Raw genomic sequence first — 23,104 nt, forward strand, 5'->3', positions numbered from 1 at the left:
ACCACCAGAATCATGATACAGAGGACTTTCATCAACCCAAGAAGTTCCTTACTACCCCTTTTGCAATTAATCTCCTCCCCTGACCCCCTGAAAACCAATAACCCGCTATCATTCCATTATGTCTTTTCTAGAATTTCATATAAGTGAAATCATACAATATGCACTCATTTTATGTCTGGCTTCTTTCACTCAGCATAATTATTTTGAGATTCATCCATGTTGTTACATGTATCAATAGTTCTGTCCCTTTTTTATTGATGAGTAGATTCCACCGTATGGGTATACCACATTTTATCAATTTATCAGCTGAATAAAGCTAATATGAACATTCATGTACAAGTACTTACATGAACACGTCTTCATTTATCTTAGGTACTAGAAGACCAATTGCTTCGTGTTATAAGTGTGTGCTTCATTTTATTAAAATATTGCCAAACTATTTTCTAAACTCATTTTGCATTCTAACCAAGAAATAAACTTTTAATTTTGATTTAAGCTTGAACAAACTTAGAAATCTTAAGATAGTTATAGATACTTGGATTTTTTTTTTTTTTTTTTGCAACGAAGCAATCACTGGTAACAAAAATATTTACTACCTTCTAGTGAGTTTTCATTACTCTAAGCTAGTACACAAAGCTATGTACTTCATGTCCAGTCATTTGTATTTGGTCATTTGGCCAAAGTCTATTTAGCAAGCCAAAAGAACTGTCTTTCCACAGACCACTTCCGGATCAATAGACAACAATGTTTCAATAGACTATAAAACCATTCATACATTCTTAGGCTGATCTAGTAGATAAGCCTCGATTATTAACACTGTGTGAACTTAAGATTCTTAAATAGAACAGGTACTACCACACAGAATAGAAAACTGAACCCCAAAATGATCAAGCTAGTGTTGAAGCCAGCACTTAGCTCTATTTCCAAATCATATTGACTTGCCACTTCAAAACTCTCCCTGAATTCCATTTTAGTGACTAGGGTTATACAATAGCTGCTTTTAACAGAACTAAACAAAGGGATCATTCTCCCAATGAATATACTATTGTCAGACATGTAAGTTCTGATGGACTGACACAGTTTAGACCCTCAATATCATACTAAACTTCTAGACATAAAGTTTAGTATTTACTGCATAAGTCCAGAGTAGAGAAAACTCACATGTCGTTCCTACCACTGCTTTCTCACTACCTTCCAAAAGGTCCCAAAAGTACAAGGATGACTGCTCCATCTGGTCTTCAACACTGACAAGGAAAAGCAGCAGCAGAACAAAGTGGCTTTAGAAGTACATATATATGGAGCAGCACAATTTATGCAATATAACCCATTAACAGACAAGACATTCAAATGTTAATTTTGTCTTTTTGCTCTTTGGAAATAAAAAAAATTGAAATGTATACACGGTGACTAAATGCCTGCTTGAGGATTTCAAATGTAAGAATTTTTCCTTAAAACAACTAAAATATGGATTTTACCAAATAAAACTATTAAAGAATAGACCAAAAAGAGTTTAAAGCTGCCAATGTAGTATCATTAGTTCAGGTGTATGCCCTAGATAAAAGAACACTGGAATAGAAATATTAAGAGCCGCATTTGACTTTAAAGAAAGCAGCTTATTTAACAAGTTATGTTTTGCTTACATTTCATATATTAAAGTGAAGCTACATTCCCTGAACCCACAAAAGCAAAGAAAGCAATGTACAGATTATGATGATGGAGTAGACTATCAGCATGAGAATTTAAAAATATATGGCTATATATAGGCAATTAAGAGTTCTATTAGGTTTCTCTCTGATCAGAGACTGACTTCTAGTAACTGTTGAAATCTGACTCTACTTTAGTATGGCTAACAAATACAAAGCTGGAATAGCCTGCATCTAACAAAGCAAGAGCAAAGCATCTGTCCCCTAGCTGATTTACTCCATCAAAACAAAAAGAGCAGTGGATCACTGTGAGGGAAAAAAATCAGACAGCCCCAATTTGCAGGCTTTATATTTTAAACTATCAAATGTATTTCTCACTAGTTATTCACAGCATAATAAGAACACCAAATAATTCTTACTTTGAAAGTTTAATGACACCGGCCACATTAAATATTATTTACCTCTACTTAAGTATAGCAGAAGAAAGAAGGCAACTCTGAAAAAATTATTTTAAAAGTTTTAGAAATAGATATAATATTATACTTGTACAGGATTAAAATTTGATGCTCAGACATTTTTTTAAAAATCAGTATTACAATAAAGAAGCATGTCAATGAGACCATTCAAATTCACTTTCCTTTCAGACAATCTGTCAACCCTGTCAGAGTCTGGGCCAGCCAAAGTTTCCATATTGAATCAAATTAATACTTTCTTAATTTCTCTCTCCCCCTCTCTAACACACGCACACACACACACACACTGCTAAAAAGCTAAAGTGTCAAGCGCTTCATTTCAGGAAAATCTTTTCATTAGCTTACCTCAGACTTTCATTTCTTTCAGGGCAGGTCAGTTTTGAAAACTTAATGAGGTAGTCAAGTTCTTTTGAAGGCAAATACACTGCACCATTCAAACCCCCTTTGAAGTCTTTTTGTACGTGTTCCTGTGTCAAGTTCTGCAATACATACTGAACTTGAAGTATAGTTCGAAGCTTTTTCTTCTCAGCCTCAAGTTTTAGCATGTGCTCCCTTCTCTGCGCCTTCTTCTGCGCTTTTAGTAGCTGTTAAAACAAATGGCTAATTAAGGGTAACAATTCTCTACCATCCCATATTAGAAATACGTGTTCTACAAAGTCTAAACCCAAATAGCTGAGATTAGATGATAAATCTTATGACTGTCAAACTATCAGTTTAGTCTGTCTCCTTTTTGAGCTAAAGAAGTCACTGAGTAATAAACTGGTTTGTCTCAGGTAACTGGAGCCAAGGGGGTCAAATATCTGACTCCCAAATCCAGGATATGTCTAGTACTGCTAATATCACCATGATGAGCAATGAAGTACCAATCACTGACGTCCACATTCATTTCAACATTTTACTCTTTCACGTTTATGTATATCAGTCCTTCTTGGACCTTTTAGGATTTTTATTTTCATTTCATATTCCAGGGGAAAATATATTTGAACTAAAAAGGTCAATTTTCAATCAACCAAAGACGACTGGCTAAAGCATAAGGAACTGAAAAGCTAACAGACATAAAATGTCTTCCAAGTGTAATGCCAAAAATCAGCCACAGCAAACATGCTACTTTTGTTTAAGAAGTAAAATTAAAAATTTTTTAAATAATAATTTGCCCTGTCAGTCTGGACCGAGCTATATCCTCCAATATTTAGCTGACAAAACAGATATAGAAAATAAATGGAGCTTAAGTTTCCCCTCAGGCCAGGCACAATGGTACACACCTGTAATCCTAGCCCTTTGGGAGGCCGAGGAGGGTGAATCACTTGACCCCAGGAATTCAAGACCAGCCTGGGCAACATGGCAAAACCCCACCTCTACAAAAAATACAAAAATTATCTGGGCATGGTGGTGTGTGTCTGTAGTCTCAGCTACTCAGGAGGCTGTGGTAGACAGATCGCTTGAGCCCAGGAGGTCAAGGCTGCAGTGAGCGGTGACGGTGCTACTACACTCCAGCCTGGGCAACAAAGTGAGATCCTGTCCCCCACCAAAAAAAAAAAAAAAAGTTTCCCCTCCAACAATATGTGTATCTAGATTGAGCAGCCCTAGATCTACTCTAAAGCTTAGAACTATAACACCTTGAAGTCTGACATAATATTCATGGGTCCCAGAAAGGACTTGCCATTTAACTAAAAAGTACTATTCTGGACTTGCCATTTAACTAAAAAGTACTATCTCTTTCCATTAAGAAACCTAAAAGGTCTTTTCCCTCCATAGTTTTTCTGATTGTAACGTTTCCGTCATATTGGATATTTCGCAAGGTATGAAGATTAAAATACAAAAAAAAAAAAAAAAAAACAGATTTTTTTCTATAGATGGGTCAAAGTACTTTGATATAGCATCAATATTTTAAATTACATAAAAGAGATGTTCATAAATCCTAACAGATTAAAATTGGGGGGGGAATCTCATGAAAAAGATTCACTGTGGCATAATTAATCCCTTCCTAGGGGATGTGGAAGCAACTTTTGATTTGTGCTACTGCTAGGGGCAGAAAGATAGTAAGTGAAGATAAAATTTTGAGAATGAGAAATAGACTGGTTGAAGGTTGCATGAGCAAGCACATTTTCTCAGATGGGAAAGGCTCAGTAAGGCTTTTTCCAAGACCTCAGTATAGACTGCATCAATAACACTTACCAAAACTATAGGATTCTCTGATCCTGCTTGAGAGAAGAAAAGAGGATGGAGGTGGCACTCCTAGCTCTCCAAGACACTGGGATTCTCTTGGACAGAGTTTCATCATGGTATAAGCAAAAGCAACTGATTCGCAGGGCATCTTCAGACAATTATACCACATGATTATCTCAGATTTATCTTTGGCCAGTCTCCCAAGGTAGGACTGGGTGGTCGTATGGGCTCATGCCACCTTGAACTTCCCCTATCAAAGTATTTTTGGGTTTTTTGTTTGTTTTTGAGACAGAGTGTCATTATGCCATCCAGCCTGGGGTGCAGTGGCACAACCAAGGTTCACTGCAGCTTCGACCTCTTGTGCTCAAGTAATCCTCCCACCTCAGCCTCCTGAATAGCTGGAACCACCAAGGTTCACTGCAGCTTCGACCTCTTGTGCTCAAGTGATCCTCCCACCTCAGTCTCCTGAATAGCTGGAACCACAGGTACATGTCACCATACCTGGCTAATTGGTTTTTTTTATTTTTTATTTTTATAGAGATGAAGTCTCCCTATTTTGCCCAGGCTGGTCTCGAACTCCTGAACTCAAGCAATCCTCCTCCCAAAGGGCTAGGGTTACAGACGTAAGCCACCATCCCTGGCTATTTTTTATTTATCTGCGTCCACGATGACAGGGACTACATCTACTGTTCACCAATATTCACTAATGCTCAGCACAGAGTCTGACAAATATGAAGGCCTCAAATTTTTGTTCAATAAAATCAAGTAACAAGAAAGTCTCCCAGATCACGATCAGGTGTCATGAAAAGCCACGGACAAGAGCCAATTTCTCCTTCTTTAGATGAAAATTAGAAAGGTAAGTTACACTGTTCTCTTTTTCCAGTTAAGGACCAGTTTGGAAAGGAAAACAGAAGAAGTAAACCACTCTTAATCAGTAGTACTGAATGATAAAATTGGTAACTTGGTTTTCTGTGTGTGTGTGTTTTTTTTTTTTGAGACAGAGTCTCACTCTGTCACCCAGGCTGGAGTGCAGTGGTGCGATCTCAGCTCACTGCAAGCTCTGCCTCCTGGGTTCATGCCATTCTGCCTCAGCCTCCCAAGTAGCTGGGACTACAGGCGCCCACCGCCACGCCCAGCTAATTTTTTGTATTTTTAGTGGAGTCACAGTTTCACCATGTTAGCCAGGATGGTCTGGATCTCCTGACTTCGTGATCCTCCTGCCTCAGCCTCCCAAAGTGCTGGGATTACAGGCGTGAGCCACTGCGCCTGGCCAATAAAATTGGTTTTCTTAATCGAGACTCAGAATGATGAATCCCTACCAGGGGACAAAACTCATGAGGACAAAGCAGAATGTGACATGGTCGAAAAGAAGGACTTCCAACTTTACTTTGAAGGGAAAAAAGAAAACATTCCACAAACTGCAAAACTGGCTATCATAGAACATGTCTGACAAAAGAAAAACTTAAAAGAGGAGCCCAAAAATTACCACAAAAAAAAAAAACTCAAAAGTACTGCCAAGCACCTTTTAGGGTCTTGATTCAGTAAGACAACCTCCAAAGTACTTTCTCATGTCACCTAAAATGAAAGTAAATCTCAAACACAGGCAAGTAAAAATAATTTCATGGATATTAACAAAATTTGGTGAGTTGGGAGCTACCTCTAGACTACAGCAGAAAAACACACACACACACACACAGATAAGACACTATCTTCATGGTATAGAGAAAAAGTACCTAGGGCCATATCTTGGCTCTACCACTTACTGGCCATATGACTGAATAAGTTCCTTTTACTTAAATGTAAAACCTGAAACTATAAAAACCCTGTAAGATAACCTAGGAAATACCACTCTGAATATAGGAACTGGCAAAGATTTCATAACAAATATGCCAAAAGTAATCACAACAAAAGCAAAAACTGACAAGTTAGATCTAATTAAACTTAAGAACTTCTATACAACAAAAGAAACCATGAACAGAGTAAACAGACAACCTACAGAACAGGAGAAAACTTCTGCAAACTATGCATCTGACAAAGATCTAATATCCAGTATCTATAAGGAAGTTAAATAAATTTATAAGAAAAATAAACATTAAAAAATGGGCAAAGGACATGAATAGACACTTTTCAAAAGAAGACATACATGTGGCCAAAAAGCATATGAAAAAAAGCTCAACATCACTGATCATTAGAAAAATGCAAATGAAAACCACAATGAGATGCCATCTCACACCAGTCAGAATGGCTATTGTTAAAAAATTTAAAAATGACAGATGCTGGCAAGGTTGCAGAGAAAAGGGAATGCTTACATACTGTTGATAAGAGTGTAAATTAGTTCAACCATTGTGAAAAGTAGTGTGGCGATTCCTCAAAGAGCTAAAACCAGAACCACCATTTGACCCAACAATCCCATTACTGGGTATACATCCAAAGGAATATAAATCATTCTACCATACACGCATATGTTCATTACAGCACTATTCCCAATAGCAAAGACATGGAATCAATCTAAATGCCCATCAATGATAGACTAGATAAAGAAAACGTGGTACATATACACCATGGAATACCATGCAGTCATAAAAAAAGAACAAGATCATGTCCTTTCCAGGAACATGGATGGAGTTGGAGGCTATTATCCTTCGCAAACTAACACAGGAATAGAAACCAAATACCACATGTTCTCATGTATAAGTGGGGGCTAAATAATGAGAACACATGGACACATATAGGGGAACAACACACACTGGAGCCACTTGAGGGTGAAGGTAAAAGGAGGGATAGGATTAGAAAAAATAACTATTAGGTACAAGGCTTAGTACCTGGGTGACAAAATAATCTAAACAACAAATCCCCATGACGTGAGTTTACCTTTATAACAAACCTGCACATATACCCCTAAACCTAAAATAAAAGTTTTCTTAAAAAGAAGAATAAGTCGCGCATGTAATCCCAGCTACTTGGGAGGCTGAGGCAGAAGAATCGCATGAACCCAGAAGGCGGAGGTTGCAGTGAGCCGAGATTGCACCATTGCACTCCAGCCTGGGCGACAGGACGAGACTCCGTCTCAAAAAAGAAAAAAAAAAAAAAGATTCCTGATCTGTAAAATCGGACTATTTACAGCAACTTCCCAGACTATTGTAAAAATCAAGTGGAACCACATAGGTGCCTGGTACAAGATAGGCATCGTTTAAACATTTTTAATCTAAAAAGAAAAGAATACATTAGAAAAATACAGACCTGAATGAAAAACTAAATTGTTATTGGGTAACTCTGAGTAAAGACAGAAGACAGAAAATTTTAAACATCATAAAAGTATACTTCTAACTATATTTGTAATCCTTCTTAGCCAAGAATTAAGATGGTAAATGTCTCCAGCCTAAAATAATTTTTTTGATTCCAGAGGAATGGAGAAGAGAATTTTAGTTCACTATAAAGAAAAATAGGCCAGGGCGATTGCTCACATCTGTAATCCCAGCATTTTGGGAGGCCAAGGCAGGAAGATCCCTTCAGTCCAGGATTATAAGCCTGCAGTGAACTATGATCACACCACTGCATCCAGGCTGGGTGAGAGAGCGAGACCTTGTCTCTAAAATACAATAAAAAACATATATAATTTTTTTAAATGAAAATATCCAAAAAAATAGAAGAGATTATCTTATGAGGCATGCTCTCCACTCCAGGAATGAATTTATTTAAAGATTTCTGCAATTGTTGGAACATGACCTTTAAAGGATCTTCTAATGCTAAGATTTGAAAAAGTAAAGAATACTTCATTGAGAAGTGTTTAAGACTTCATATTACTGATTAAATTTGTCAGAGATAAAAGTTTGAACTGCCAACATAGAGAACCTAACAAGTAGTGGGGCCAGATTTAACTCTATTTAATGTGAGTCATTAATTTTCCCATTAATAATTTTCATGCTTTCAAGACTACCAACTCTGGTGCCTCGTATGTTAAATAATGTGAAAGAAGCCTATCTTATATAAATTTACAAGCCTATATTCTAAAATATCTTTAATAAATATACCTTGTCAAAAGTTTGATTCCCTTTCTCAATGATTTCTATAATTCTATAATTAAATAACATACATTAGATAACTAATGCTTTATTCACAATGTCTCATATTCAGATGCCATTTGTGTTCTCCCTTGAGACTACAGAAATCTGAAAAAAAACTAGTTCTCCAACAGTTATCCTCAACCCTCCATCCCAATAAAATATCAGCAGAAATTAGATGAAGAATAACCAAACACCATTATTAGACACTGACACACTTGACATTTTCTCCAAGATCAATGGTTAAAACTGGTTTCAGGAAAAGCAAAGAAAACATACTCACATCTAGGCTCAACCCAGAAAAGGTTTTCTGAAGCTCCTTGGCAAATTCCAAATTATGTAGCACTTCTTCATATTTCTCTACTGCTTCCTACCAAATAGGATAAGAAAACATCAATTTTGTGACTGTTTAAGTATAAATATGTGAAAATAAGTGTTTCTTAAACACAGAAGAGGTTTAAGACCTTATCGCTATTTACTATACATACACAAAAAAAGTACTTGCCTAAAGAAAAAGAAGAGTATTAATACAAGTTATATTAAGTTGCATTTAAAAATTCAATTCTAATGCCAGAAATTCAATTTTTATATTAGAAATGAGTCCCAATTTTACCCCTATAAAGTCTAAGATCAGAAAGGCCTGTTGGTTTTAATAGCACTGAGCCAATAGGATTTCTCTGTTAATATTCATTCACTACTCAAACATATTACACAAATAGCACAGTGAGTATCAAACAGATGAACAACCAACTTCAAGACATTTATAATATGGTGGAAAGACTTAGAATAATTACCTATAACAGACAAAAATAAATATTATAACAAACAATATGCAATGTCCTACAGGAAATTTAAAGGAGCAAAAATTTTTTTAAAGATTTCCCAGATGAACAACACTGACAGAAAAGAGGGGGGGCATTTCATGGGACTTTAACTCAAATCTATATGGAAAGAGAAAGGACCAATCTGAAACAGAACAAGGTGGACAACCTGCACAACCAGATACATATTATAAAGCCTCAGTAATTAAAATAGTAAAGTATTACACTCCAAGGTATCTACCCAAAAGAAATGAAAACATATCCACATAAAGACTTGTATATAAATGTATACAGCAGCGTAATATCCCAAAATGAAAACAATCCAAATATCCAGCAACTGGTAAGTGGATAAACAAAATGGGTACACGTATACAATGGAATACTAGTCAGCAACAGAAAAAAATGAAATACTGGTATATGCTATATAACATGGATAAACCTCAAAAATATTATGCTAAGTAAAAGAAGCAAGATGCAGAAGACTATTTTATGTGAAATGTCCAGAAAAGACAAATTTATAAAGCTAGAAAGTAAATCAGAGCACAAAAGAGAACCTTGAGGGGATGATAGGAATACTCTACAATGAGACTGTGCTAACAAGCTCGATAACTCTACAAATTTACTATAAACAAATGTATGCTTAGAATGGGTTTACTTTGTGTTAAGTACATTATACCTCAATAATGTTGAAAAAATAGACTAATATTAAGTCTTTATAAAACTACAGAATAGGCCTTCCTATGTAATAATACCAGTATTAGTATAAATTGGTACAATAATTCTGGAAAACAGTTCAGTATTTTCACCTATGAAGTTAATCATAAGCATGTCCTACAGCCTAATGATATACCCTGAAAAAAAAAAATCTTACCCCTGATTCTCAGTAACACCTAAAATACTCCTCAAAGTAAAATTCTTCATAGCGACAAAAAAAAAAAAAAAAAAAAAAAAAAAAAAAAAAAACAAACCTCAAGCATCCATCTATTTACAGACTAAAATTAAGTAGAGAGAACCAAATAAAATACAGGCACTTGTATTGATATAAAAACACTAAATATTATAATGAGTGAAAAAAGCAAACTGCAGAACATATAGCATGATACCACTTACTATAACGTACAAAAAAAGCAACTCTAACAGGGCAGCCACAAAAAAAAAAAAAAAGCTCTTAAAAGCAAGGGAAAACTTCAGGGTCATGGGGTCATGGTTACAGGAAACAGAAAGTACCACACTAGAAAGGAGCCTCAACACTGTTAGAAACATACTATTTGAGTTGAGAGTTGGGTTCTGGTGCTTGCTTTATTATGTGTTACAACTTACATGGAATATATTGTTTCAGCCATATATTTTATAATAAAAAGGTATAGAAGTCTTCCTGCTACAGAAACAAGAATGAGCAGATAGCATTACCAGGATATGCAGTCCTCAGAGAGATGTAAAACTATAAAGAAATATTCCTCCATATCTACTCCCAAATGGTATTAACTTTGACTCAAGAAAAGCAGCATCAGCTGGGAACTACAACTTTCCATCATCTAATGTAGACCTATCCTTTCATTTTTCCTTTCTTTACTAAGTGAAGAAGGTATCCCCTTGCCACCCCCACTTCTACCTGTGCCCTGGATCCTACTGAACTCTGCCTTCATACAAAACTTTCCTTTAGGATTCCCCCTTTAAGGTCTTCTAACAGAGAGCTGCTCCCTCTCTATTGATGCTTAAGTCATCATTTTACAAGTTCATGTCATCCCCAATCTAAACAAGAAAAATTAATTCTTCTGTGACAACTACTTCCCTCCAGCATTACACAAATTCAAATGTGTTTTCAGTCTCCAGTTCTTCAGACCTCATCAACCTGCATTCCATTTCTACCAAAACTGTTTTAGCTGAAGTTAGCAATTGTCGATGTCATCCCTTAAAGCTATAGATCTTTTATAGCTCTCATTTTGGTTGACTTAGCAGCAGCCTTCAACAAGAAGGCACACTCCTGCTCTACAGACATTTCTTGTTTTTCCTAACACTAAACTTCCATTTTTCCAGCTGCTTATTTACTAGCAATTTTTCCATTAGCTTCTCTCACCTGTTTTTAGCACCTGTAAAATAGGAGTAATAGAATCTACCTCACAAAGATGCTGCACAATCTAAATGATTGCATATGTATAAAACACTCAAATGATGCCTGATCCTAGTAAGTACACCGTATTTTTAGCCATTATTGTCCAAACATTAAATGTCAGAGTTCCTCAGGATTCTGTCCTAGGCTTCTCTACTCTGCTTTCTATACTCTCACTTTCTATACTCTCATCTCCTCTAATGGTTTCAAGTAGTGGTCATACAGGTGATATTTCTATCGGCTAAACTTCTCCATGCTCCAGACCCATTTACCTTAACACCTGGTACCAGACACTGATGTCTCCCAGGCACATTAAAACCAACAGTACAAAATTGAGCTCTTCATCCTACTCCATCCCCCCAAAACCTCCTTCTGTCCCAGTGGTCCCTCGTTTAATAAATGATTTTGCCATCCATCCATTGTTCAAGCAAGAAACCTGAAACCACTCTCAGCTCTACCCTCTACTCCTACATCCAGTTACCAAGCCATGCTGATTTTACCTCTCAAATCCAGCTACTCGATTCAAGTCCCTCTGCCACTGCCTTAGTAGGGCTCCCATAATCATTCACCTAGACTACAGGCAACTCTTTTCTAATTTCCTTACATCCATACGCCATCTCCAAACCATACTTCACACTGCAATCAAAGTGATTTTTTTAACTAAAAATCTGTAGTTGTTCCCTGCTTAAATATATCTGTACCATTTCTGATGTCTCTGGGAAAAAGTAATTTTCAAATGGTGCACAAAGACCTACCCCCTCCAGCTTCATCACCCATCCACATGACCTTTACAGTTTTTGGAAAAGGCTCTTTGTAAAAAACCAAAAATCTGTTCCTTCTCAGAGCCTTTACACATGCAAGCATCTGTCTAGCCTTCTGTTCTTCTTCCTCCCTCCCCTCTTTCACTGGCTAAATCTCATTCATATTTTAGGTCTTAACTAAAGTTCTTCCTTTCTTACGGAAGCTGGCCTTAACTCTCTAGACTAGGATGGATCCTGCATTATAATCTCTTTTCATCCTGTACTTCACCTTCTTAACATCCATCATATCTGTATTTGCTTATTGCCCACTCTCTTCCCATTACATTATAGACTCCATGTGGTAATGATCACATTTGTCCCCTAGGTATTATAACCCTAATATTAAGTACAGCACCTCCTAGAGTAGATAATATATCTTGTTGAATGAATAAAAGATAGTTCAGATGATCTTAGAGAGCATCAGATATGCTCAAGATTCTGAACAATTTAAAACTTTTGAAAGAAATCATATACTGAGAGCTGTTTCAAGAAAAGGACACCACAGACAATAGGACTGGTGAATTGAAGGTAGGATCTCAAGACAAGGATATCAACTGGGAAGCATATGTAAAGTTTAGGTGGCTTGCCTTGACTAGGCCAATAGCAATGGAATTACAAAAGAGGGAAGATTCTATATTATTTATTAGAGTTTACTATAGATGTATTAAATATAACACAGGATCACAGTTCAGCAACAAAAAAAAGGATACCAAATTCTAACTCTTTAACAATAAAAACTTCAGCAGAACCAAAGACATCAAGTTCCCCTTGCCTATTGCTTGAGAATTCACTTGAATCTCAGCTCTCCATTTCAAATCCAGATCTGAACCAAACATGCTGAAGTTATAAATGTAACAATTTAAATCATTCAAATTATAAAGTTACATTAAATTATTATAAGTTAAAGTGACTCCAAAAACAACTTCATTAGACATTCTTTCTATTATTTGAAAAGAGAAACCTATGTTACCAATTTAACACAAACCTTATGTAGCTTAGCCTTGACAGATCCCTTAAGAGTTACTACTTCAAAGAGCCTGCAAGAGCCATATAGAACATTACAAGTTTTATTTACATTATTATAAGTACCTGTTGAGTTAAAAAGCAAATCAAACTAAAGTTATAAAACTTATCACAAATAATACTGAAAATACAATATCAAACCAAATACAACTGAACCAGTGCTTGAAGGAAAATTCAGTCTTCAAGAAATTTTAGAAAATTTTCACCATTTGAAAAGCAAATAACCAAAAAACAAAAAAGCAGAAACATTTTTAAAAAGTGGAATAAAGTCCAAAGCTGATTTTGGGTGGCGGGGAGGAATATACCCCTAGATAATATAAGAGTAAACTGAGGAAATAAAATCACACAAAACTAGAAAATTACAACAGAAACAGGCTGTATTACACTTTTATTAAAAACTACGCGGCCCTAATCTATGCAAATGAATTTTAAAAACTGAATAAAACAGGTGATTTTCAATGAGAAGTTTTAAAAACTGATGCCAAAAGAAATCTAAACAAAATCAATTTCCAAAGAAAAAAATGTATTTTCAAAGAGCTCCCTCCCCAAAGAGAACCAGGCACAGACAGTTTCACACAATAATCCAACCAAACTTTAAATGTATAGTAGAAACACTGCCACAGTATTAAAACAACAACGAAAGAATTGGTGAGTGAGGAGATGGAGCACAGAGAATTTTTAGGGCAGTGAAACTATTCTGTATGGCATTACAATGGCGGATCCATTTGCGTTTAACAAAACCCATAGAGCTGGGTGCTGTGACTCACGCCTGTAATCCCAGCTACTCAGGAGGCTAAGAGGGTCGCTTGAGCCCAAGAGTTCAAGGCTGCAATGAGCTATGAGATTGTGCCATTGTACTCCAGTCTGGTGAGAGAGAGACCCTGTCTCTTAAAAACAAACACATACCAACAAAAACCACAGAATGTACAGCATCAAGAGTGAACCCTAATGTAAACTCTAAACTACGAACTTTGGGTGATGATGATAATGCATCAACGTACATTCATAGAAAGTAAAACATGTATTTCTCTGATGAGAGATGTTTACAGTGGAAGAGGTTGAGCTTGTGGGGGGTGAAAGTGCTACTCCAGTGAATGCATGAATAATAAGCAAACAAATGCTATTGCTGATGTGCACAAGATTTGAGTGGTATTCCCTTAAGTCAAAACCTAGTCGAGAACAAGACCCTAACTCTCTTTTATTCGGTGAAGGCTGAGAGAGTGAGGAAGCTGCAGAAGAAAAATTGGGAGCTAGCGGAAGCTGGTTCATGAGGTTTAAGGAAAGAAGCCATCTCCATCACATAAAAGAACAAGATGAAGCAACAAGGGCTAATGTAGAAGCTGCATCAAGTTAGCCAGAAAATCTAGCTAAAAGCTCACTACACTAAACAATAGAGTTTTAATGTAGACGCAAGAGTCTTCTATTGGAAGAAGGTGCCATCTAGGACTTCCATAACTAGAGATAAGAAGTCAATGCCTGGCTTCAAAGCTTCAAAAGACATGCTGACTCTCTTGCTAGGGTCTAATGCAGCTGATGACTTTAAGTTAAGGCCAATACTCATTTACAATTCTGAAAATCCTAGGACCCTGAAGAATTATGCTAAGTCTACTCTGTGCTTTACAAACAAAATAACAAAGCCTGGATGATAGCACACCTTCTTACAGCACTGTTGACTGAATATTTTAAGCCCACTGTTGAGACCTACTGTTCAGAAAAAGATTTCTTTCAAAATATTACTGCTCATTGACAATGCACCTTGTCACCCAAGAGCTGTGACAGAAATATACAAAGGAATCAATGTTGTTTTCATGTCTGATAACATAACATACATTCCACGGCCCATGGATCAAGGAGTAATTTTGACTTTCATGTCTTAAGATATACATTGGTCTGGGTGTGGTGGCTCATGCCTGTAATCCCAGCACTTTGGGAGGCCAAGGCAGGCAGATCACCTGAGGTCGGGATTTCAAGACCAGCCTGACCAACATGGAGAAACCCCGTCTTTACTAAAAACACAAAATTAGCTGGGCATGGTGGTGCATGCCTGTAATCCTAGCTACTCAGGAGGCTGAAGCAGGAGAATCGCTTGAACCTGGGAGGCAGAGGCTGCAGTGAGCCGAGATCGCGCCATTGTACTCCAGCCTGGGTAACAAGAGCGAAACTCCTTATCAGAAAAAAAAAAGGAAAGAAATACATTTTGAGAAGGCTATAGCTGCCATAGATAGTGATTCATCTAACAGATCTGGGCAAAATAAATTGAAAAGTTTCTGGAAAAGATTCCCCACATTCTAGATGTCATTAAGAACATTTGTGGTTCATGGGAGGATGTCAAAATATCAACATGAACAGGAGTTTGGAAAAAGCTGACTCTAACACTCATACATGACTCTGAGGGGGTTCAGAACTTCAGCAGAGGAAGTAACTGCACATGTGGTGAAAATAGCAGGAGAACTAGAAGTAGAGCCTGAAGATATGACTAATTGCTGCAATCTCAGGATAAACTTTTAATAGATGACGAGTTGCTTCTTATGAATGAGCAAAGAAAGTGATTTCTTGAGATAGACTCTACTGGTAAAGATATTATGAACATTGTTGAAATGACAACAAAACCTTTAGAATTTTACATAAACTTATAGTTGATAAAGCAGCAGCAGCAGGGTTCGAAAGACTGACTCCAATTTTGAAAAAAGTCCTACTGTGGGTAAAATCCTATCTAACAGCATCACTCACTACAGAGACATCTTTCATGAAAGAAAGAGTCCATCAACGTGGCTAATTTTACTGTTGTTTTCTTTTAAGAAACTGCCACAGCCACTCCAACCTTCAGCAACCACCACCCTGATCTATCATCAGTAATCAACACTGAGGTAACACCCTCGTCAACCAGCAAAAAGATTACAACTCACTGAAGGCTCAGACGATTATTAGCATTTTTTAGCAATAATTTTTAATCAAGGTGTGTACTTTCTTTTTGACACAGTGCTACTGCACACTGAAGAGACTACAGTATAGGACAAACATAACTTTTACATGCACTGGGAAACCAAAAAATTAATGTGACCTCCTTTTTGCAATCTTCACTTTATCGTGGTGGTCTAAAACAGAACCCACAATATCTCTGAGGTATCCCTATACTGGTAACAGTTCTCTGAAGATTCTATTTTTTTCCTTCTGACTTACCTGCATTTTCTAAATTTCCTACCTTATATATTGCATGTATGAGGTGTGATTTCTCAAAAGTAGCACCAACTACATGCTTACATCTAAAGACCTAACATTCATTTTATACTTAGTAAACCTACATGTAATAAATATTTTATATACCTACTACATGCTATATTCTACACACTAGGAATACAGCAACTAACAGACAAAATCCTTACTTTCATGGAACTTACATTGTAACAGTAGGAAAGAGACAAAATAAAACTTCATAGCTTGTCAGAGAAGTGCTAACTTCTATTAAGAAAAATTAAGCAAGGAAAGGAGCTAAGAAGTGTGAAAGGGGAAGTGGTAGTGAGGTGAGAGCAGATCTCACTGTGGGTACCTTCAAATAAAAAGATGGAAGAGGTTGGGAATTGAGCCATTGAAACATCTGGAGAAAGAGCATCCCAAGCAGTAGGAAGATCATGTGCAAAAAGCCCTGCAGAAGTGTGCCTGGGATATCTGAGGGGCAGCAAGGAGGCTAGGGTAGGTAGACTGGAGCTAGCGAGGGGCAGCAAGGAGGCTAGGGTAGGTAGGCAAGACTGGAGCTAGCGAGGGAAAGAGGAGCAGGAAATGGAGTCAAAATGTCAAAGGAAGTAGGAAGGATATTCTGTAGTGCTTTGTAGACACAGTAAGGATATTTTACCAGATGTGAACAAATGGGGACTTCTGAGCAGAGGAATAACCATCTTGATTTGCATCAGAACAGGATCACTGAATTTACTACGTTGAACAGACTTGGAGAGGGCAGAAATAGAAAAACCTGTGAGGAAGAAGTAATTACTACTGTAGTAAGTAATGCAGATGAAAGATTATACAGCCTGGATGAAGATGGCAGAAATGGTCAGTTTCCTGATTTACCTTAAAGGGAGGAGTGAGCAGACTTGCTGATGAGCTGGACGTGAGCTATGAGGAAAAAGGAGATAAATTCTCCAAGATTTTTGGCAACTCCTTCTAGTTGATCAAGCCATCAACTCACACAGCTAAGATTAGAGGAGAAGCAGATTTTGGGGAACAGGGAAAAATTACAAAGTGTCAGATAGGCAAATGGACACAGAAATACTGAGTTCAGAGGACTGATCTGTTGGCAATATAAATTGGGCAGTTGTCAGCATATGACTCCAGATAACAAAGTTCATACATTTATTATAGAAGCAATATGTGGCTATAAAGACAGTAATGAAATATTAAGAATGAAGGTTGCCTGGCTGGAGCAATTAATATAGCATGTTCTTAACATTTCTTAGAGAGCTACCATGGGAATGATCAATCTCCAACCCCCTCTCCCCGACATTTCTCAAAAATAAAGAACACAACTCTAACAGGACACTTTATTCAAGAATATTTACACACACACAAAAAAGTTTTATCACTTTAAGAGTTACTGAACACACCATGACTTCAAAACAAAGCCATGCTGAAATGCTGCATGTCCAGTTAGGTCCTCTCCCCAGCTAAGTGAGCACACCATTCGCAGAGCTCACACAATTCGAATATGTGTCTCAGCAAAATTATAACTTACTACATCACAAAAATTCTGGGTCAGTGAAGAGGAGTCACTATGGAATGGGAAAAGTCCTTGAATGCCAGTATCTATGATGTATAGCCAAAAATTTTAGTTGAAAAACATAAAGACAAAAAGACCCACAAACAAGATCAAATAATTTTCAAATAAATGTGTCCCTTCTTAGCCAGGAGACATGATCAAGTCAAAATGGTAAACATCCACAAAGCACTGTTTCCTTTACACATTGCAAACTCTCCTTCACAAATTACATAAAATTTGCAATTACCAGGTATATCATTGACAAGTTAACCAATGGAAAAAATGCAAGTAGCTTAATGTTTATAGTAAGTTTTTCTTTTTTTTAAAGGCCAGATATCTATCAGATAACATGCCTCCTGAGAGGCGACACGAAAATCCAGGATAGAAAAGTAGGAAGAGACCATGAAAGGAATTAAGGTGAGGCAGCTAGAGAAAACTAAGGTAAGCTACAGTAAATATTCTTTCACATTTTGGAGCACAAAGATGTCAGGTTTAGAATACACCAGTGAAGAGCTGAAAGAGTATGCCCTTCTCTTCACCTTCAGTCCACTCTGGCACGTAAGTTTAATTTAAATCTATATGTTAACTCTTAGTGACAGTCTACAATTTCACTCCTGTTTAACAATCTACACCCCCATGCATACTGTCTTCTAGTCAACAGAAAAGAAAGTCATATCTGAGATCTAACAGCAGAAACAACAAAGGCTTCTGAAACAGTTTTGAACAAACTGTGGATTTTAACTGTGTGTGTGTGCTATAAAGACTCTGGTCTCACTAAATCCATGTAGAGTTTTATTAAGAAAAGAAAACCAGCAAGTCTTACTAACATATCATAAGCCACTTACCAACTGGTCTGGATTAAGTTGCTCTCCACTTTTCAGGCGATCCTTATAATCTTCCAGTTTGAGCTACAAAAGAGAAACTTGTATCTACTATAGTCTGATATAAAATTCAGAAGCAAATAAACTAAATGCCAGACTTTGTCTCTAGGAAAACAAAGTCCTTGAAGCAAGCTATCAATCTGCAAGACTACCATTTTACTATAAGGCATGCAGCAACTGTAGATGAGTTCCAGTCAGGAAAGAAAAAATACACAGAATCACTTGAGTCTAGAATTACAAAAGTTAAGCAGTAATAAAACTATTTTCTCCTAATGACTCTATTAATAACAAACTAGACTACTTAACCCAAGGGGACTTAGCTAGTAAATCATATGTCCCCAACACAGTAGTTTCTCAACAGGGGACAATTTTGTCCCCCAAAGATACCTGGCAATGTCTGGGGATATTTTTGGTTATCACAACTTGGGGGAGGGATGGGGGGTGAAGAGTGCTACTGGTATCTTGTGGTTAGAGGCCAGGGATGCTGCTAAGCATCTTAAAATGCACAGGACAGTCCTTTACAACAAGGAATTATCCAGTACAAATGTCAGTGGTGTAGAGGTTGAGAAGCCCTACTCTAATCTCATGCTTAAACTGTTAGTTCAGTTACCTGTTGAATTATGTGGCATTTTCCTAAAAGGAAACTCCTATTGGAAGTACAAAAACATAAAAGAATTCTTTTCTATCATTACAGTAGGCTCATCCTGAAGTTATTTTTCATATTATATTTGATACTTAAGGAAATTATGAAAAATAAATTGCATTTATTGGCCCCATAATAATGACATAAACCCACTATGGTATTCTTTTTTTTTTTTTGAGATGGAATCTCACTCTGTTGCCCAGGCTGGAGTGCAGTGTCGCGATCTTGGCACACTGCAACCTTCACCTCCTGGGTTCAAGCGACTCTCCTGCCTCAGCCTCCTGAGTAGGTGGGATTACAAGCACCCCCCACCACGCCTGGCTAATTTTTTTTGTATTTTTAGTAGAGACGGGGTTTCATGATGTTGGCCAGGTTGGTCTCGAACTCCTGACCTCAGGTGATCCACCTGCCTTGGCCTCCCAAGCGCAGGGATTACAGGTGTGATCCACCACCAGGCCCGGCCCCACTATGGTATTCTAAAAGCACTTTTTAGGCTCCTCCTGTATTGGCTTTAGTGGCAAAAATCTTTCCCAGAAGGTTGAAGGAAGTACTGGTACTATCAGATAGGTATTCAAAATTAAAGAGCTACTACAGGTAAGCTAGAGAGCATACGTATACATATATGTAGGTCCTCCACCTGAGGGAGGCTCTGTCAATAGATCCTGCTTTGACCATTTATCATATTGATGGGGAATCTGTGCTGACCTGGCACTCACCTTATCACACTTGTGATCAACTGCATGCATTAAAAAGACAAATGGTGAGAGCCACAGAGAAGCTACTAGCAACTTGCCCTTTTTACTACTTTCTTAGCTTAAAAAAGAAAAGAAAAAAAGAAAAGAAATAGAGTCAACCAGACTCTGAAGAGTCTCTTCACACTCCTCCATTAAAAGCAACTTTAAGGTTTCACTAGGTCTTGGCACAAAAGTATTTAAGAGCCCATAGGTCCAGACAGTTACTCAACCTCACCTGTCCAAAAGCAGAAGAGAATCATAATACAGCAAAGCAACGTGCAGTCTGTTTCACAGGCTACATGACTCAGGAAATGAGGAACGATTTAGATCTTTACAACAGCATTTTCTGTAGCTAGACTTAACTCCTGGGTCTCTTTACAAGGCTGACTACAACGCTTTCACCTAGCAATCTTAAATCCTCACTTAACACAAAAGTAAGTGGTAAAACATTTTCTAGTTCTACCACCGTTAAACCTTCCAATGACTGCAGCAGTAATACTGCAATATCAACTGCTGCAGAAAGTCACAAGGAAAACAAGCTAAAAAATCAGCTATTAACACATCTATGAAAAGAAACATTAATACTACATAAGGAATTAATCTGACCTAAAATAGCTAGCTCTTAAAGTATTTCAACAGCAGCATGCATAATAATTTTACTATGAAGAATATTTTTATTCAGTTGTTTTGACAAATGAAACAGAAAATGTTTAATACTTCCAACATGTAGCCTGCTTGTTTAAAGCAGCTAAACCTAAGATTAGTTAAATTTTTAGTAAAGAACACCTACGAGCTCTGAAAGAAAAATGTCAGCTCCTTAATCTTTTAAGATCATGCATATACAGAACTGGAAGAAAAAAAAAGTTACCTTCTTTTTCTCGATGTTTCTAATTTTGTGTTTAAGGCATATGAGTCCATTTTCAATATAGGTCTCATATGCTTGGGAAGGAGATGCAGCAGAACTCAGAGTAGACTGCAGGGGGCTCAAGGCCCGCTGGCTTTCCCCATGCTGACTGTGGTTCACTTGGGGCTTGGCTGACTTCATATTCCCCTCTCTTTCCTCCTCTGAATGGCCTGAAGGTGACTGGTAACCAAAAGGGGATGAAGAGAGTTGCACCATTGAAACAGATGAGGCTGAAGGAGGTGGGGGAAAGTTAAGTATAAAATTAGGACTAGAGGGACACAACCAGGCAATAACTTCCCTGGAAAGTCTAGACCACTCCCTTAAATTCTTTTCCACAGAAGTGAGTTCAAAACCCAGTGATGCTTCAGATACTGTACTTCCATCCTACTTTTAAAGTAATTAGTGCCGCTAGCCAATAAGGATAGCCTTTACGTAGGCAAAATCTCCAATATAGAGGATGTTTCCAGAAATTCGATTTTCCACATAGGGAGGAAGAACTGCAATGGCTTCACAGCTCCTTTCCTCTCATGAGGGCAGACCACATTCTAAATAATTCCCATGGACACGTGATGACACCAAAAGAATAAGCTTCCCACACCGGGACCTAAGGCAGCCACTCAAACCTCTTTACATGATCCTCACCACCAGCCCTAACCTCAATCCTGAACGTTTGAAAGAAAATCCCAAACTCACAACATTCTTTCATTGCTCTAAGTGACCCAGCAGCTTCTTGAACAAGAATGCTAACTTCCCCAATTGCTCTGGGGCCTACAAGGCAATCCATCACTACTGGACATTCGCAGCCAGGTACTCTCTCAACCTGCAGGAACTCCGCGTTGATTCTCGGTTGTTTGGTTTGGACTAACCTGAAACTGTTTACAGCCAACCAGTTAAAGCTCGTTCTAGCGAGCCCTTCCCCTGCCCTAACCAGTGGCCTTTGCGCACTTAGGTATCCCTCCCTCGACCTCCAAGCACCCGCGGTACCCCTTTCTCCCCGCTTAGGAGCATCCCCAAAGCAAGGACAGAACAGGCCCCATGCACGCCAGCGAGCACCCCCTCAAGTCTCCGGGCGAGCCTGCGCGAAGAGCACCTCTCCCGAGCGGCCACGGAGAACCCTGCAGGCACCGACCCCCACCCTTCCCACAGACGCCCCGGGGACGCAGACGCCGCTTCTGCAAGGCCCCGGGGGAGGCTGACCTGGAGGAAAACGCACCGGCCACGGGCCACGGCCCACGGGAGCCCCGCCCCGCCCAGGGGATACCAAGCCGCCCCTCCACCTCGCCGCGGCGCCGGCCGCCCAGACCTGCCCACCCCCGCCGGGTCGGCCGCCTCCCTCCGCCGCGCCGACCGAGGCCGCCGCAGCCGGACTTCACCTCCCCAGGCAGCCGAGGCCGCCGCTGCCGCAGCCCGGGCCCGCCTTCCAAAGCCGGAGGGAGGCAGGAGCGCTGCGGAGGTGGACCGGCGCCACCCCGCACTCGCGTCTCCTCCTCCTGTCTCCTCCCTCTCCCCTCCCGGTCCTCGCCCGCGGCCTCTGCGGCGCCAGGGACCCCGCCGACTCCGCCGCTCGCGCCCAGGCCCGCCCTCCGCGCCGCGCGTGGCTTTTGTAGGCCGCGCCCCGCCCCGGCCCGCTCCTCCCCCGGCCGCCCCGCCACCGCCTCCTTCCGGTGCCCCTTCCCGGCTGCAGCTGGCCGCCTGCGCCTGTAGGGTGTTAGTTCCGGGCCCAGCTTGGGCTGGTGGGGTAGGTCGGGAGAGGGCGCGGTCTCACAGCCTTTGCGCAGATTGCGGGGCACCAGGTGGGGGCCCAGGCGACGCCGAACGCGGGCAGAGCGGAAACCGCGCAGCCCCGCTGGACCTCGCTGATTGCAGGCTGCACCGGTGGGTTCGCGACCTTGAACAGGTGACTCCAATAGCTCCAGGAGGGCAGCGCGCCCTTGGCGGAACTGCCAGATAAGCCGAGCTTGAGGCTGTCCTAGCCCAGTGGGCAATCGTGAAATGCAGAGGCACCTTTGCCTCTCAGATAGCATCTTTCATAGTAGGATGGGGAATAAACACCGTTTCCTTACAGGAGAATCAGCCTGTAAGAGCAGAATGCCCC

General features: G+C 39.2%; 1 protein-coding gene across 23 annotated transcripts in view; it reads right to left on the reverse strand.

Moving 5' to 3' along the window:
* The window catches only part of CAPRIN2 (caprin family member 2), a 46,017-nt gene extending 23,439 nt beyond the window's left edge, over positions 1-22,578 (reverse strand). For 12 of the 23 annotated variants that reach the window (XM_031650393.1, XM_031650392.1, XM_031650387.1 and 9 more), the window contains exons 1-5: positions 20,974-21,353; positions 18,693-18,755; positions 8,627-8,713; positions 2,462-2,700; positions 1,162-1,244 (exon numbers count right to left, since the gene is read on the reverse strand). In XM_031650393.1, coding sequence (XP_031506253.1) covers positions 1,162-1,244; positions 2,462-2,700; positions 8,627-8,713; positions 18,693-18,755; positions 20,974-21,225 — 724 coding nt within the window. In that variant the 5' untranslated portion in view covers positions 21,226-21,353. Of the gene's footprint in view, positions 1-1,161; positions 1,245-2,461; positions 2,701-8,626; positions 8,714-18,692; positions 18,756-20,973; positions 22,139-22,206; positions 22,224-22,312 lie in introns of those variants that run through there. The other 11 variants (XM_031650400.1, XM_031650389.1, XM_031650382.1 and 8 more) reach the window with 7 other exon arrangements.
* Between the last annotated feature and the right edge of the window lie 526 nt (positions 22,579-23,104).

The sequence above is a fragment of the Papio anubis genome, chromosome 9 (genome assembly GCF_008728515.1).
Source record: "Papio anubis isolate 15944 chromosome 9, Panubis1.0, whole genome shotgun sequence".
Taxonomy (NCBI): Eukaryota; Metazoa; Chordata; class Mammalia; order Primates; family Cercopithecidae; genus Papio; species Papio anubis.